General features: G+C 40.3%; 1 protein-coding gene across 2 annotated transcripts in view; it reads left to right on the forward strand.

The window, feature by feature from the left end:
- The window catches only part of itgb8 (integrin, beta 8), a 117,566-nt gene that overhangs the window by 74,501 nt on the left and 24,755 nt on the right, over nt 1-18,310 (forward strand). For both annotated transcript variants that reach the window (XM_078538863.1, XM_078538862.1), the window contains exon 10: nt 2,157-2,565. In XM_078538863.1, coding sequence (XP_078394989.1) covers nt 2,157-2,565 — 409 coding nt within the window. The remainder of the gene's footprint in view (nt 1-2,156; nt 2,566-18,310) is intronic.

Consider the following 18,310-nt stretch of genomic DNA (forward strand, 5'->3'; position numbering starts at 1 on the left):
TTTCCTAGTATAAAGCTTTTCCAGAGCATTCTGAATTAATCATGTGTGACCTTGATTTTCAATGGAAGCTTAACAATTAATAATAGTGGCATTGTAAAATTATTTACATAATGTTACTTACTACAATCATTGACAAAGGTGGATTTATATCCCCCACTGTATTATGGAATTGTAATATGTCTTCTTTAGTTACTATTGCAAGTTTCAAGCCTGCTTTGGATATTCTGTCAGGTACAATGGTGCTGGTTATATCCATAAGCAATTGAGGAGTGTGCTCATCGTGCCCAATATTTAATCATGTTATATGTGTCAGTCTTGGTTCAGTGGCAACACTGTTGACTTTGAGACAGAAGGTTGTAGATTCATGCCCCGTTTCAAACACTTGAGCTTATAACCTGGGCTGCCACTTCAGTAAAATACTGAGTGACTGCTACATTTTTGGAGATGCTAGCCTAGAAGGTGGGTCACAACAATTTTTGATCATGTGGGAAGTGTAACTTGTGCCTCCTCATGTTTGAGTGATGAGGGCTGAGGCTGTCCAGCTTTTGGACCTCGGACCTCATGACAATGTTCCCATCGAAGAGTGAAGTGAAATCCGATGGGGGCCTGGGTGGAGGGTCAGGATTGTGGATCAGGAGGAGAGGGGTTTGGATTAGGATAGGTGGGCCTTATTTATGGATCAGGAAGAGGGACTGAGTTTGGATTGGGGCCAGGGTCTTGACTTGGGAAGGAATCATGGATGGTGCATCGACAGAGGTAACTTGGTCAGGATCGGGATGGAGCCTAGGTTGTGGATCCCAGGGTTTGACATCAGGGATTGTGTTAGTCAATATCTGTGATCAAGCAGGCCTGTGTTTGGAGCAGAGAGTATGGAGACTGGTGATGGGCGAGGTCAGGATTGCTGACCATGGGGAGGGAAATCAAAAGTAACGATCGAGCTGTTTTACATAAGGTTGATAGGAGCCCTGTTGCTCCTGGATCCTCATTCAGATAGTTACGTACTTCCTTTGTTGCAGTTGATCTCTTGGGCTAGTTATCCTGACTGCAGCTGGTGCTGCCATGGATTGCCTCAGGGCAGGACAGTCTTGGAGAGAAGACCTCAAAAATGGCTATAGGTCCCCTATTGTAAAGGACCGGATGCCTGCTTTCGAATTGGGTAAAGGATGCCTCTGGCCTTACTCAACATGATGGATGGGTGGCACACTTCTAGCTGGAAATGCGCACACATTTTCCAGATTGCCATATTAGAGCCTTTGTAGTTGTAAGGAAGAAAGAAGTCTTGAGTAAACCTACTCCTAGGGTGCTGTCTTTCGGACCAGATGTTAAACTGTGGCCCTGACTGCGATCTCATGAGAATGAAAAAGATCCAATAACATTATTCAAAGAAGAGCAGGGAGTTCTCCTGTTGTCCTATCCAACGTTTATTCCTTAGCCAATACCAGTAAAAACGATTATTTACCCATTTATTTCATTGCTGTTTGTTGGACCTTGCTGAGCAAAAATTGGCTGCTGCATTTGCCTACATTACAAGAGTGATTAAACATCAAAAGTGCTTCTTGATCTGTGAAATGCTTTGGGATGTTCTGTAGTTATGAAAGGCTCTATATAAATGCAAATTTGCAGTTTTTCCATACATTTTATCTAGGTTTAGATGGACCCTGTCACAGAATCATTTCTCAATCTTCTTGATTGAGTCAGACTGAGACATTTGGCAGACATGGCAGATACAAAATGATGATAAGCTGCTTTATTTCACAAGAAACAAGACAACATATATTGCAACAGCCAAAGCAAATTTCTCTTACTACACATGTCAGTTAATTATCTTTTTTATCTTCAATATTATAATTGTATAATTAACTTTTAATTACTTTCCTGGTCATTTTACCATCCAATGGTTTGAAGTAATCAAAGATTGAATCACAGAGCATTGACCCCATTATTTATTTTATTAAGGTGGGAAAATGGGTGCAAAATCTTATTTTTGAATATAATGATTCTGTTTCTAGATCTGTAGTTGAAAGGACATATGAAACAAAGCGCTACATGCAAAGAATAAGAAGAATAATTCTTATAATATGAATTTATAATGAAACATATTTATAAACTACTGTGCTCCTTTACCAGCACTAACTTACACATTTTTCTTGCTTTAGGTTTCTTTTAATATAACAGTTGGAATGACAGATTGTTATGAGGGAGACAAGTACATCATTTTAAAACCTGTTGGATATAATGAAACAACTATTATTTCTGTAAGCAGCACTTGTGCTTGTCAGTGCAAAGGGCCTAAAGGTTATACTGCTGGAAGATGCTTGAATGAAGAGCTTGACCCAGATTGTAGACTTTGCCAGTGCGAAGACAGAGTTACTAATTCTTCCTGCAAAGAACAATGTCTCATTGAAAATTGTCGGCAGTATAAAGAACAGCCTGTGTGCAGTAATCGAGGGATCTGCAACTGTGGAAAATGCTTATGCTACCAAACCAGGCTAGGTAGAGTGTTTGGAAAATATTGTGAGCTGGATGACTTTTCTTGCCCTTATCACCAAGGCCGTCTATGTGCTGGTAAGATGACGAATTCATCAAAATCATAATTCCTCTAGAGCTAGCTGTTTGCCAGTATGTTATGTGTTTTCTTTGATTATTAGTAAATTCAACAATAATATGAAACTCTAAAATGTTGGCTTTACCTACATTTACAGTATCTTCAGAATTCTCTTAAAATAATGAATTTTCCAAATATTGGGACCTGGCCCAGCAGATGTGCGTAGTAACTCACTAACAGATACTCAAAAAACCTCTAATGTTTTCAAGAAATACCAGAGGCAATACTGTAAATCTATAGGCAGAAAGCCTGCCAACAAACTAGCCAACTTTCATATTAGCCTTCCCACATGCCAATTTTATATTTCCCAGCATCTTAGTACACACTGGAGAGAAACTATTGCACAGTAGTTGACTGTACTTATCTGCTTCCTAAATGGCTATAAGTTTGCCATTTAACAATGAATAATAATGGGCCTGAAGTTGCTGAAAATGTGCATCCTAGTAATGGCATGTCTGTATGCCAATATTATGACACAGAAATTTTAGCAAATTATGGAGCGAATGTCTTATGCCATTTGCCTGCCACAACCTGCTCGGACTTTGCTACTCAACCAGTAGCATTGAAAACGTAATTATAATAGCTCTGGCTCGATTAAAATCAATGGCAATTACAAATTTGCTACAGTAAAGCCTTAGAAGGAAAAATAACTTCACCAGCGATATTCAAGTGGGCAGGATTTATAAATTTGTATTTGTATTTCCCTAAGTTTGGGAGTCTTTGTGGAGTTCAGTACAGGACAGATATAAACTCTTGCCTATTGACTCATATTGCCATGTAATGAGCATTATTGGAAAATAATCTAAGTAATCTGGATCTCTTTTTGAATTTAGCCTTATATATTCACATTTTCTGACTTTGTGAATCCAGCAAAGCCCTGCTCAGAGACTGTCCCTTTTCTGTTAGTACATCATTAAAACATTGCATTGGTTAAAGAGCTTGACTTGTTAAATGACCCAATGTGCAGGCAGAAATACCTGAAATTAAAAGTCCACATTAATAAATAATTGTTTATTTTAAATAGGAATTGAGATACTGGTCCAACCAAGATTCTCTGATAATAGAAAAACTATTTTAATGCTATGACAACAACTTCCGGATGTTGGGACCAGCCTGATGCACCATTAATTGTAATCACTGTCTTCACTAAGATTGTTGGTCTTCATCAGAAGTGCTAAATGTTATAATAAAAGCAAAAAACTGCGGATGCTGGAAATCCAAAACAAAAACAAAAATACCTGGAAAAACTCAGTTGAAGGGTCATTCGGACTCAAAACGTTAACTGTATTCCTCTCCGCAGACGCTGCCAGACCTGCTGAGTTTTTCCAGGTATTTTTGTTTTTGTGCTAAATGTTATGTTGCACTGTCCTTTCTAAAAGGTCATTCCTATATGGAGCTTTTCACTTTTAAAGCGGTTTTATGCACATTTGGTCCTGATTGCTTGATACCTTCCCCGTAATATTGATGTTAATACTACCGCAATTAGGTGAAACATGACTGCCCCACTGTGATTTGTTGCTTTTCCTACCTTCTATGTGAGCACTTCAGTGTTCTGACTACGAATAAAAAAGTGTAATGTTTGAAAGCACAGGACTGGTTTCAAAATCTCTCTCTCTCTCTCTCTCACTCGTTCATGCTCGTTCTTGCTCTCGCTCTTGCTCTTGAGCTCTCTCTCACAGACACAAACATACATATGCTTCAAAAAAAACTCTTAATTTTTTTAAATTAATGGAATGTCTAGAGTGCCATCTTTTGTAAAGTACAGATATAAAAAAGAAGTATGATGCAAAACAATAAGACCACATTTCACTGTGCTATTAATATGAAAGTAAGAAGTAATAGCAGGATCCATTCATTGGCAATGCCTTTTCAGATATGTCCCTGTGCACATTGTGGCATATTGTCATCACATCTTCAAGAAATTGTGGTGTCAATTTGCCACTGGAGGATTGGAAAGTACCATGGTGCAACATAATATAGCATTTGTTGGTAAAGTGACATTTTGGCCCAATCAATGTAAAATGAAGACAGATAATTTGGTTTAACGACTTTAAGATGAGAACTGAATTACATCTGCATATCCTCCCACAATTATCTCTTACTCTCTAACCTACTTCACCTGAAGATTACATTTACCCCTGACTCTCCGTCAGTGTGCCATTGTACGTTGACTAGTTTTTTTTTGTTTATGGTATATGGGTGTCGCTAGCTATGCCAGCAGTTATTGCCCATCCCTAATCGCCCTTGGGAAGGTGGTGGTGAGCTGCCTCTTTGAACCGCTGAAGTCCATGTGGTGTAAGTATACCCACTCTGCTGTTGGGTGGGAGTTCCAGGATTTTGGCTGAGCGACATTGAAGGAACGGTGATATGTTTCCAAGTCAGGATGGTGAGTGGCTTAGAAGGGGGCTTCCAGATGGTGGTGCTTTCATCTGTCTACTGCCCTTGCACTTCTAGATGGCAGTGGTTGCAGGTTTGGAAGGTGCTGTCTAAGGAGGTTTTAGTATTACGCTGAAAAGCTGGCTTCTGTGCATAATTCTTTATGATTAATCTTACTTCTGGTTGTCACATTATTAGGTCATTGTAAATTCCTATCTCCACAGCTTTCATACAATTTTCTTGTGCCAAGTTTCAATGTTGCACTTTGCTGATAAACCAATTGAATCACTCAGTGTACCTTTTGAAAATAAATTGTTCTTCATATCTTCCCCAGTAATTGAAATTTCTAATAAGCTTTTGAACAAATTTTTAAAAATTCAAAACTTAATTATTTTATAACAACATCTTTAAAAGTGTCAGTTGAATTGTTTTGTAACTATTATTGTATCATTAAAGCTTTGACTTGAATACTTTAGACTCTCCCCAGAAAAACAGGAAGTGGATCAATGTTTTATTTCCTGAGCAGAGATGTTGCTTCAGCTGAAGGCAAGTGCCACTGTCCAAGCACGTGCAAAGTGCATGAGTTCCTGGGGTGCGTTAGTAGCATTGAAACTATCCAAAAGATAGAATTCTCCAACAAAATATATCTAGTTATCTTTCAATGTTTTTGAAGAAAAGCTAAGTGTAGTAATTGTAGCTTTAAGGAATGTAGTGACTGTAGCTTTAAGGCTTTATAAGACTTATTGTGTTGTATAGTATCGCGTGACAGTGTGAACGAATCAGCTCCAAAGGGGGAACCTCAGGGTGGGAGTTCTTTTTTCTAGTTGTGGAATTTGATGGAAGTATGTAACTGCTGCTGCAGCCCATAAATAAAATTCGATGTTTCTAATGAGAAACCTGTCTGGAAAATCAAGTCCATAACCAAGTGGTGAGGAGGATAAATCAGGTCCGGCGTTGGCCCTCGCCCAGCGACTGTAACCTGTTTAAACAGACGAAAAGGCAGATATACTCACCAGATATGCCACATTTTGGCAGGATTGACCCCTTCGAACCATCCACAGAGGATTGGTGTCAATATGTAAAACGCCTCGTATTCTATTTTCAGGCAAACAAAATAATGGGGGAGGAAAAGAAGAGAGCAATTCTCCTAAGCATTTGCGGGAATAAAACCTATAATTTAGTCTGAAGCTAGATGGCCCGAACGCCCCCGATTCAAAGACCTTCAGTGAATTGGTAGACCTCATTAAGAGACACTTTCAACTGAATCCCTCAGTTAGCATGCAGAGGTTCAGATTTAATTCGAGGGTTAGAGCCCTGGGGGAAAACTATTGCGACATAGCGGCAAAATTGAAACAACTGACTGAACAATGTTATTTCGGGGAGACCCTAAGCAATATGCTCAGGGATCGCTTGGTCTGCGGTGTGCAAGATGATGCCATCAAGTGACAATTATTGCTGAAGTAAACCTCAATTTTAAAAAAAGCATTGGAAATAGCGCTTGCGATATAGCACAGGCTATAAAAGATGCACAAAATGGCACCATTTTCCTGTTAGGGCCGGAGCGGACAGCTGGGTTTGGCACAAAAAGCCTGGACTCTGCCGCTACCTGAAAATTAAAAATAAATACAGGAAACAGCTCAGCAGCAAATCTGAAAATGAATTGTTACCTATGTGGAAGCAATCATACTCCTGAACCTTGCTGTTTTAAAGAGGTGGACTGCTATTTTTGCCACAAAAGAGGGCACATACTGAAGCATTGTAAAGCAAGATTGAGACAGACTCACAGGCAACAAACTAAGTTAATCAAAGTACATAATGTGGAAGAATCAGAAACCACCAGTTCTGATATTTACTCCCTATTTAATGTAAAAGTAGAGAAGACAGAGCCAATCACTGTTACTCTACAGGCAAATGGAAAACCTTTAATGATGGAAGTGGAAACTGGTGCTTCAACCACTGTAGTGGGAGAACACACCTTCAAATATTTAAACGAGGGTACTCAACAATTGAATTTGAGGCATATTTCAGTCAAATTGAAAACTTATACTGGCGAAGTTATCTACATGAAGGGTATTACCACTGTACCTGTTTATTACAAGCACTACACAACACAACTCCCAGTGATGGTAGTCGAAGCCGAAGGGACAAGCCTTCTAGGTTGTGATTGGTTGAAAGAAATTAAACTAAATTGTTCTGAAATTTTCCAGCTACGAGCAGGAGGACTGCCAGAGCTGCTAAAGAAATATGACAAGGTTTTTCGAGACGAACTGGGGAGAATCAAAGGCCTACAGGCTAAGATCTACGTTGACTCGGAAGCAACTCCTTGTTTCTTTAAAGCAAGGCCGGTCCCATATGCTCTGAGGGAGAAGGTTGACACCGAATTAACTGTTTAGAGAGACTGGGGTCATACAGCCGGTTCAATTCTTAGAGTGGGCAGCACTTATAGTCCCTGTCTTAAAACCGGATCAGACCACCCATACCTGTGGGGACTATAAGCTAACAGTAAACAAAACTTCAAGTTGGACAAGTACCCTATCTGCAAGATAGAGGATCTCTATGCTAAATTAGCAGGAGGGACAACTTATACTAAACTAGATATGAGTCACGGTCATCAGCAGCTGGAACTGGATGATACCTCCAGAGAGTTTGTGACCATAAATACCTACAAAGGGTTATATTAATATACGCGTCTGCCCTTCAGTATTTCTTTGGCCTGCACAATTTTCCAAGGGACAATGGAGTATTTGCTAAAAAGGCTACCTCAAGCCGTGGTCTACCTGGATGACATCCTAATAACGGGGTTCACGGAAGCTGAGCACTTGGCTAATTTGGAGGAAGTCCTGAAACAATTTTTGGAAGCAGAAGTGCGCTTAAAAAAAGGAAAGTGTACCTTTCAGGCAAACAAAGTTGTTTATTTGGGCCACTGGGTGGATGCCCAAGGGTCACATCTGGTAGAAAAAAAAGTTAAAGCTATTAAGGAGGCACCTTCGTCTAAAAATGTCTCTGAACTCAAGTCATTCTTGAGTATGGCTAATTATTATGGTTGATTCCTACCCAACTTATCAACGGCCCCTCTACACTTATTATTAAAGGAAAACCAGCATTGGGTTTGGAAGTCACCCCAAGAAGAAGCCTCCACGAATGTTAAACAACTGTTGCACTCTTCAAACTTGTGAGTACACAAGGGCCCGACAAAGGAACTGGTACTAACCTGCTATGTGTCCCACTATGGTGTGGGAGCGGTACTATTGCACAAGATGGATGACGGTTCAGAAAGGCCTTAGGCTATGCGCCCAGGACTCTCTCCACGGCTGGAAAAAGGTATTTGCAAATCGAGAAAGAGGATTATCGATTAGTTTTGGAGTTAAAAATTTCCATCAGTACGTACATGGTAGACACTTTACAATAGTGTCTGACCACAAACCGCTCTTTGGCCTGCTCAGTGAAGAAAATCTATCCCTCCCATGACTTCTGCACAAATTCAAAGATGGGCTCTAATTTTACCTGCATATGAATACACTTTTGTGCACAGACCAGGGATACATATAGCCAATGCTGATGCCCTAAGTCGCCTTCCTTTGCAGGAGAGCAATGAACATGCCCCAATTCCCCAAGAAACCATATTAGCGATGAATTTCTTGGATTCCTCACCAGTCTGCACAAGGCAGATAAGAAACCGAATGAATCATGATCCAGTCCTGTCTAGAGTGAGAGACCAAGTGTTGAAAGGATGGTCCCAGGAACCAGCCCCTGATGAATTAAAGCCATCCTTTACTCAAAGGAATGATTTGAGCAGTCAAGATAGTATCCTGTTATGGAGTGCGCGAGTAGTTGTTCCTTCACAAGGAAGGGAACCACTCTTAGCAGAGTTGCACAGCACACATCCAGGAATCTCAAGAATGAAGATGATCATACAAAGTTACATTTGGTGGTCGGGCATGGGCCGTGATGTCGAGAAGGTGGTAAAACATTGTATACAATGCCAACAACTACAGAAGTTCCCTGTTGCGGCCTATCTACACCCGTGGGAATGGCTTGGTAGGCCCTGGGTGAGACTGCACATAGATTACGTCGGTACTTTTCTAGGCACCATGTCCCTATTAATAATTGACACACATTCCAAATGGCTAGACATGTACGAGGTTAAACCTTTCACTGAGCGCGCCCGCTGACTTCCACACTCGCCCTCCTGCCCCCCCCACCCAGGCAGTGCTGAGTGTTTCAGTGTGCGATTCACACTGGCTGGCCAATTAACAGGGCCTGATCACAAGTGGCGGTTGGTTTCTTGGCTGCCCCCGGGCCCGCCTGCCCAACGGACGAGATAAATTCCTGCCCCTGGTGTAATAGTTGCTGAGACCGGGCCATTGTTATATCACATAGAAGTGGTAGAAGAAGATACTCCAACAAAATGATGTTCCCCCTGTAACCATTGTAGAGCCCCTGGTCCCAGAAGAAATTGTTTAACCAAGGATAGACATACCAGATGTTACCATCAGAATAGATAACACTGAACTGCCTGTGCCTAAAGAGGTACCTGATGTTACTGTGGAACCAGATAATATGGATCCTGTAGATTGAAAGTCATGGAGCAATGATGTTCCACCCGGAGCAGGAAACCACCTGAGAGACTGACCCATGTTTATATTTGTAATGTCATGAAGGTAGATGTTCTTGTAAATACAAACTGTACAAAAGATTTAAAGGGGGAGGAATGTAGCAATTGTAGCTCTAAGGAATGTAGTGACTGCAGCTGTAAGACTTATTGTGTTGTATCATATCACGTGACAGTGTGAACGAATCAGCTCTAAGCGCGGGGAACCTCAGAGTAGAAGTTCTTCTTCTGGTTGTGAAGCTTGATGGAAGCATGTATCTGCTGCTGAAGCCTGTAAATAAAGTTTGATGTTTCTAATAAGAAACCTGTCTGGAAAATCAAGCCCATAACACTAAGGAAAACATTTCAAAAACTTTATTTAGGTACTATCTGTATTGATATTTTCTTAAAATGGAGAGGCTTTATGGTGTGAAGGAGATTGAGGAAGAATGCTTTTAAAAACAAAACACAGCCTGTACTAATTATGTATCATTTGCAGCTTTAGTTTATGTTTGAGTTATACATTGGACTTCAGAAAACATATTAAGCTGTGAGGAAAAGAGACAAGTGTATATCAGCTGGCAGTCACCAAAATTTAAGACCGGTTTCCCTTTGATTCTACTCCACTTTTTCTGAAATGTTACTGTCTGACCAGGAGACAGTTTAAACGTCATACATTTGACCATAATTTTTTAATTTCCATGATAAGTTCCTATGTCTATATTTGTAATGAAAATTAGCTGTGCAAGCTTGCTACGCTTTAATTATGTCCTCCTGCCAGTGGTGGCATTTATCTTACTCAGTCATGGTAAATCAGTGGTCTAGATATAATCCCCCACCCTTCAAAAGCATTAAGTAAAGAGAACAAAGCCACTGTTGAAATACTTGACAAACCAGAATTCCTGACATTATTTAACTATTTTGGTTAAGGAGAAACGGAAGACAAAGCAAGATAGCAAATAGATACCATTGTATAGAAAGTCAAGTCATCATACAGCTGTGCAGTGGAGACCAGTGGGAAAGGTAGAAATTAAATCTACGTAACCCAATGAAGAATGTTGCAAGATAAAAACTTTGTTTTAAATGTTGGCAAAATTCTGAAGTAGGCTTATCAAAAGATAAGAACCAAAATAAAACCTTGTCAGTGACTCATGACAGTGGAATTAATCTTTATTAATGGTTCCAAGGCACCAATAGATGAATCCATTCTCCCCAGAATGGTCTGAACATTAAAGGTAGCCATATTGATCTCCACTGAATATAGCATAAGTAAATATGAAATCTTGTTTGTTTAAATTCTGGAAAATTCCAGTGTACCAGTTTTCCTGTCTCAGCTTTCTGAGATCCCAAACGAGCCCCCAATTTATTACAATCCCCATAGAGACTGATAACCTTTAAAAGAAAGAAACCTTCATGAAGCCAACATTTTAAAAAGTAAAATCTTTGTTCAGCGGTTTTCTTTCCATTGGCTTCGTGAGGATTCCTTTCTTAAAAGTTATTAGTTTCTACCGGGATTGTAATAATTGTCCATCACTGGTTTCCCAGGTTGGATGCAATTGAGCAGCTTACTAGGCAACTTCAGAGGGTAGTTGAAAGTCAGCCACATTGGTGTTAGAATTGAAGTCACATATACACCAGACTAGTTAAGGACAGCAGGTGTCCTTCCATAAAGGGCATTAGTGAACCAGTTGAGATTTTACAGATGCTGCATGATCATTTCCACTGAAATAGGCTTTTGTAATTTTGACCTAAATTCCAATTCTCAAGCATGGTAGGATTTGCACTCACAGGTCTAGAAATCTAGAAATTCATGCAGTGCTGGTTTCTTAGGCACTAAAGGGTCTGCTAACCCTCCAATATGGCGGACAAAAAGCATATGAACTTTGCTGTTCAGAGATGCACTGCCTCTTATATTGGAAAATGTACAGGAGGAAGCTATCAGACTCATTATGTTTGCCTACATTTATGATTTTGCCACAGAGGAAATGTTCTTGTCTCAGTTTCAATGACAGCATACTGACTTGTTATCTGATATGTTATGACAATCAGTCTTAAAAACTAATATGTTATAGGATAGGGTACACAACAGTGAATGACTATGTAGGAAGATGCTGAGATGGCGTGGGAGGCCTTTTTCAGGCAAATCTGAGATGAAGCAGCATTATAGCTGCCCTATGAATGTGCCCCCAACACTGTTTCAAAACTCAGGGCCAGGCACATTTGAATGTTGTTAGCGGCCTACCTTTTTATATTATGCACAACGGGGGTGCTTAATTGACTCACATGGGATGTGGAAATGTGTGATTCACTTTGCCACAGAATAAGTGGATCATGGCTTTCAGAGACCAAAATTTAATCTTTAGATTAATTCCCTAATTAGTGTGTACATGCTTGCCAAAACGGTAATGGTTATTTTCACATTTGACATGGGTGGCAACTGACAGCTGCAGATTGTTAGCTTGTTGCATACTTTGCCTGAATTTCCTTTCCGTTGAAGTCAATAGACATTAACATCACACAGGGCAGTATATGACAGGCAACTGATCCAGAACTGGTGGCTTTCTGTCCACAATTAAGGTGAAAATTAGCCAGAGTGCCTCTGCCAGCAGAAATGAGCAGGAACCTGTGATCAATTACAATAGGCAAATCAGTCTTTAGTGCCATTAGGACTACTGGACCCCAGGCATCCCTTGAGCTCAGTGTTACTTGGATGCAATTGGAGGAAAATGCATCATGTGACTTATTCTCTTACTTCCACACCATAAAAAATACTTGCACATTTGCGGGACAATTCCCAAATACAATAGACATTCTGACAGCTGAAAAGGGGACATGGACTTGCTCTGAATTTGTCCTGCCCTAATTTCTAGCAGCCACCAAATTGAGGTTTTTTTTGGCAATTGTTTATGCAGAAATGTATTCCCAGAATTGCTCTATGCTGGTGAACTGGGTCCTGATTTTTACAAGGCTTCCTGAGAATGGCATATGGTGTGTTTTCTTGCCACTGTCTTCATCTTGCTGATCTCTTGCACGCCACTCTGCATAATACTGGTGTCATGCCCTAGCTTCTACAATCTTGCTTTATCCACCATTAATCAGGTGTCCTGCTCTATTTTATACATGGTAGAGCAGGACAACAGTATTGTTTTTTTTTATTCATGGGGTGTAGGCATTGCTAGCTAGGCAAACATTTATTGCCCATCCCCAATTGCCCTTGAGAAGGTGGTGATGAGTTGCCGCCTTAAAACCACTGCATTCCATGTGGTGTAGGTGCACCCACAGTGCTGTTAGGGAGGGAGTTCCAGGATTTTGACCCAATGACAGAGAAGTAATGGTGATATATTTCCAAGTCAGGATGGTGGAACTTCCAGGTGGTAGTATTCCCATCTGTCTGCTTGCTCTTGTCCTTCTAGATGGTAGTGGTCATGTGTTTGGAAGGTGCTGTCTAAAGAGACTTGGTGAGTTCCTGCAGTGCATCTTGTAGATAGTACACACTGCTGTCACTGTTCATCGGTGGTGGAGGGGGTAATGTTTGTGGATGGGGTGCCAAATCAAGCAGGCTGCTTTATCCTGGATGGTGTTGAGCTTCTTGAATGTTGCATCCAGGCAAGTGGGGAGTATTCCATCACACTCCTTATTTGCGCCATGTAGATGGTGGACAGGCTTTGGGGAGTCAGAAGGTGAATTACTTGCCGCAGGATTCCTAGCCTCTGATGCTCTTGCAGCCAAAGTAGTTCCTGGTCAATGGTAATTCCCGGAATGTTGATAGTGGGGGATTCAGCGATGGTAATGCCATTGAATGTCAAGGGGTGATGGTTAGATTCTCTCTTGTTGGAGATGGTCATCGCCTGGCACTTGTGTGGCATGAATGTTACTTGCCACTTGTCAGCCCAAGCCTGGATATTTTTCAGGTCTTGCTGCATTTTGACATGGACTGCTTCAGTATCTGTGCAGATTGATGTGCAAGAGATCAGCACAGTGGAGAGTGTGGCAAGAGAACACACTGTGGTCTGCTGCAGTGCTTTCTGCTACACTGATTTTGTGCTCTATTTTCCATTTTGCTGTTACTTCTTTTAACTTGGGTCACCATATAAGAGGCCAAAACTAGTTGGAGTGAGGCATTTCAGTGCATGTGTAAATTAACCAGCAAGTGTGGACATTTGCAACTCATGTCATATCTCTTCATCCTCTGAACCAGCTGGCCAATCCACGCATCAATTTACCCTCTTCCCTATAGACTGTATGTGGAATTAGGTCACAGATGAACCATGATCCGATTGAATGGCCAAACAGGCTCGGGGAGCTAAATGGCCCACCTAATTCTCATGTTCTTACCATTATTGTTGTGTGCCATTGACACAGGGTAGTATTTCCAGGAAGATTAAGTTTTTAATATGTTAAAATATCATCATCACCTTAGTGTGTTGGCTGTTGTTGGTCCATTTTCTTTTTCAGGTACCTTAAATTGTATTGTTTAGAAGTATAAAATCACTGTGGTCAACCTAAGCTCTGCAGTTGTATTTATAAAACTTTTCTTCTCAAAAACTTTAGAAAAAAGTTTCAATGAATAGAAATCATATCGTGCACATGCCCAAGATTCTGATATTCATGACTTCTAGGCGATGCTGCACATTGCAATGCAAATTCATAAAATGACCCCTACATTATGAATGTGTGTATGGTCTATATCAAAATGTTAATGCAGTGCTGATTACATCTGTACCGTATTATATTAAGTGGCTTCCCTCTGGTGGTTAGAAAATGTCATTTACTAATAATCTGGATTCTTGTATAGGAAAACACAAGGGCCAGGATTTTACATTCAGCGGGCAGGCCCCGTCATGCCAGAACGTAAAATGACGCGCGATGACATTGGGTGTGTGTCCTGACGTCATCACGCTGTCTCACAATATTTTGTTCGGCAGAACCGCTCCCACCAAGCCCGCCCGACCAATGAAAAATCCTGGATTTCTAAAGCAAATCAATTTTGTCAGTAATTATGTAACTGACATTTGACTGCCTATGAACAGGGTGTAGTGCCTATTTGTACAAACTGCAATTAAAGAATAGAAGGAAAAAAACTTGTTAATATGCACTATTAACAAAGAAAGAGGTAATTTTCCTCTTTAGCTAAAAACATACACATTGTTACGATCACTGTCGTTAACCTTTGTTCCTGTAGGTAAGCAAGTGTGAGTGAGAAATCCAAGTATGCTGTGCCAACAATAGCAAATTGGCAGAAATCATCCAAAAATGAGCTTTATTAAGTTTCAATTTAGATATGTTCAAAGTTCTGTTTTGAACTATGAAATGGAAAGATTGGATTGTGGCTATGTCTTACTTTATAAAATGGAGGACAAAAATGCTTAAAACTTCTGTGGACTCTTGTGACAAGAGATAATTTCATCTGGGATATGCATCTGACACTGAGCTCCCACAATCCCACTGTAAATCGTTAGAATTAAATCATTTAAATATTCGGGGCAGTTACCCTGGGCTAGATTTTCATGGAGGAGGGGGGAAATTTGAATTGGGAAATTTCCCCACCAGGCAGACCTGCCTCTTTGAATGTCAGTCTTCAAACCCTCAACCCTTTCGTCTCATATGCCTCTCTATGTGCCTTCATAGTCCCTATGTCCCTCCATGCCCCTTTTACTCCCCATGCACCCTCATACCCTCCATGTATCATCTCCCATAGCCACTCACCCAGTATCCACTATGGGCAGACCTCAGGAGCCATGTCTTTCAAATGGAGATGAAAAAAATAAACTTCTAACAATCTAATAGAGCTCTCACTCAAACACACTTCATACTGAAAACATTCTGATTCATAACACACATTAAAAAAATAAATCCCCTTGGTTGTCAATCTGTTATAAAAACAAACATCTATTTCACTAACCATCTCAAAGACAGATAATCCTTTAGCAATCTCTTAACACTGTCAAACAAAATGTGAACCCTACTGAGATATGTGATCCTGGAGAGTTTCAAACTGAGCCAAGCATTCATAATGGGCTCAATTGTAATAACAAGGCTTGAGAAATCTAAACAATGGGGTCTATTGAAACCAAAAAATCATATTTTTTCTCTAAGCTCCACCAGATGTCCTGCCAATCAAAGCAGTCCAGGAGGAGATTTTATTTTCTCCATATGGAGGCTGGTGAAGGGTTTTTTTTCAAATTAAATTAAATTTTAAATCACATTTAAATTATTATTGCACTAAAGCTCCCAAGCAGTGTTTTATTTAATTTTGAATGCATAAGAGCACTTCTCCTAACAGGAAAGAAATTCTAATGCATTTCAACACTTACACAATGCTGATCAACACAGTGGTTAACTTACCTCTGCAGGACAGAGCTCTATTATCAATCATTTCAGTAAAACACATCTAACTTACAATATCGCATCTAACTTTTGAAAAAGAACATTTTTTTTGTCTTTCAAAGCCTGTCAATGAAAGAATTCCACAAACACAAACTGATTTTTGTTTTTGGTTCACCACTTAGGACTGGGGTTCCCCTTGTGGTTCTTGACTCCTCTGAGGTGCCGTGAACCATGTCTCCTAACAAAGCAGGTTTGACTCCATGGATATAGCGGGTGTTCTAAAATGTCCATCCCTGGAATGGAATAGGCAAGGGCAGGATTGCTGAGTGAAGGCTCGCTACCCGCACCCTTATCCTGGGACCGGAAAAATCTCATGCGATGAGAATGACGGGGTGGGAATCCTGGAAGCGGGACCTGCCTTCACTTTATAAGTCTCCTCTGTCTCCGTTTTGACACAGATGGAGATATGAAAACCTGGGCCCCTGCAGAAACCCTTCTCTCCTGGTGGAAATAGGACCAACACACTGCTGTCCTGAGAACCGGAGGTCAAGAGCCTGAGACAAACCAAAGACTTGGACCTCTCTTCCAAATGCAATTGATGCTTTCAAAATTGATTGCCTTTTGGCTTCTCCATTGTAGGCCATGATTAATGGGCAGAATTAAATCTACAGCACCTCAGCAGATATCGGTCCTGCTGGGACAATACATAGGTCATATCTGTGAAATTCGTGAATGTAACCTGGGGATACCCCCATAAACATCACAGACCTCTTGAGAGGCCTTTAAGATGGGCAGCAGAACCAACTGCCACTCAAATGAAATTTTGAGGGCAACTTTAGAGGACAGAGATCTGGTAAATTTCAGCTTCACCCCAAATTGCAACTTCCACGAATCCACAATTCTGCCAGAGTTCCTCCCCAGATTTCTACCCTATGTTAGTAGCTCTTTTGGCTCAAATTCAATTGTAGGATAATCACCAACCTGCAACCCCACCCCCTCTCCCCTCCACCACCACCCCACCCCACTGCAATCCAGACACTAATTCCTAAAACTGACATCTGCAAATATAAAGCTGTGTGGAGTTTTATGTCTACCACTCTGTATGATCATTTGTGCTATTATTCACTAATTACTAGCTGTTATTTATTGAGCTTGACTAGTCTCACCATGGTGGATATATAGTAGATCACAATCTTCCATATAACATTGGCTCCAAAGTCCCACTGTTCAGCTCATGTATGAAAGGTACTTTCCTGTGGCAGCATTTCTGGTATCTGAGGTTGATTGTATCTTCTGTTTTTGGCTGCTAGTTCCAAATTTGAGTCTTTAAGTGAATTGCTAATCCTAATAGTACCATGAATTGTGTTAGTAACAGTAAATGAAGTTGGTAATGTCATTCCAGAAATTTTATGGGAAATCCTGGTGCTGAGTTTAATCTGTGTGAGAATCTTGCCCAATAGGAGTTAGCAAGGCAGTTCCGTTCACTACTGTTGAATGATTTTATGGGATACTTTGGCCTTTACTTGGTCTTTATCATACTTGCTTTATCATACAATATAGTTTGTACCATATATTTAACAGCATAGCGCCACCAACCGATTTAGGGTAGTAGTGAAGCAATTAGGTTTAATAAATGCCCAGGCATAACCAGGATTTTATGCTGAAGTGCTGTCCAATATTATTCCCATGATCAACACTTTTAACATCAATAGTAATGCTGGGCATTAGGAAAGATATCATTTTCCTCATGTTTAGTGATGTTAAGGATGGGTGGAAAGGGGCCTTTCAATTATTAAGAGACAAAGTGATTAATTCTATTAGGCAAGATGTCTTTTTCAGATATTAAAAAAGATATTTTTATTGTAGTGAAAATGTCACAGGGAACCCATTTTTAAAAAAAAACATTTCAGCCTGATCCCAAAAGCTCCATTGGGGTCAATACTCAGGCTTTGCTCCCCAGAATTGAAAATCTAGATCATTACTTCTTTTCTACCTGTTGCTTTTTGTTTTTGTCTTGGTGATACTACTGTGTTTCCTCTTGCTGCTTGTTCCCCTGTTGATGTCAATCTCTTGCACGTTCTTTGTTCATCTTTTCGGGTTGAAAAACCATGGAACACAGACCTACCATCCATTTGGAGTTGAAAGGGAAGGAGCATAACACTAGCGACTTTAAGCTGATGAAATTAGACTATAATAGATTAGAGCAAACCTTTGCAGTTGCTATATCATCAATGATAGAGTTACCTCAATTGAGCACATTATCATTAACTAAGAGATAAAAACAAAAAGCTAAAAGCTACTGCGGATGCTGGAAATCCAAAACAAAAACAGAATTACCTGGAAAAACTCAGCAGGTCCGGCAGCATCGGTGGAGAAGAAATCAGTTAACGTTTCGAGTCTTCATGACCCTT

Source organism: Cetorhinus maximus, chromosome 3 (assembly GCF_964194155.1).
Source record: "Cetorhinus maximus chromosome 3, sCetMax3.hap1.1, whole genome shotgun sequence".
Lineage (NCBI taxonomy): Eukaryota > Metazoa > Chordata > Chondrichthyes > Lamniformes > Cetorhinidae > Cetorhinus > Cetorhinus maximus.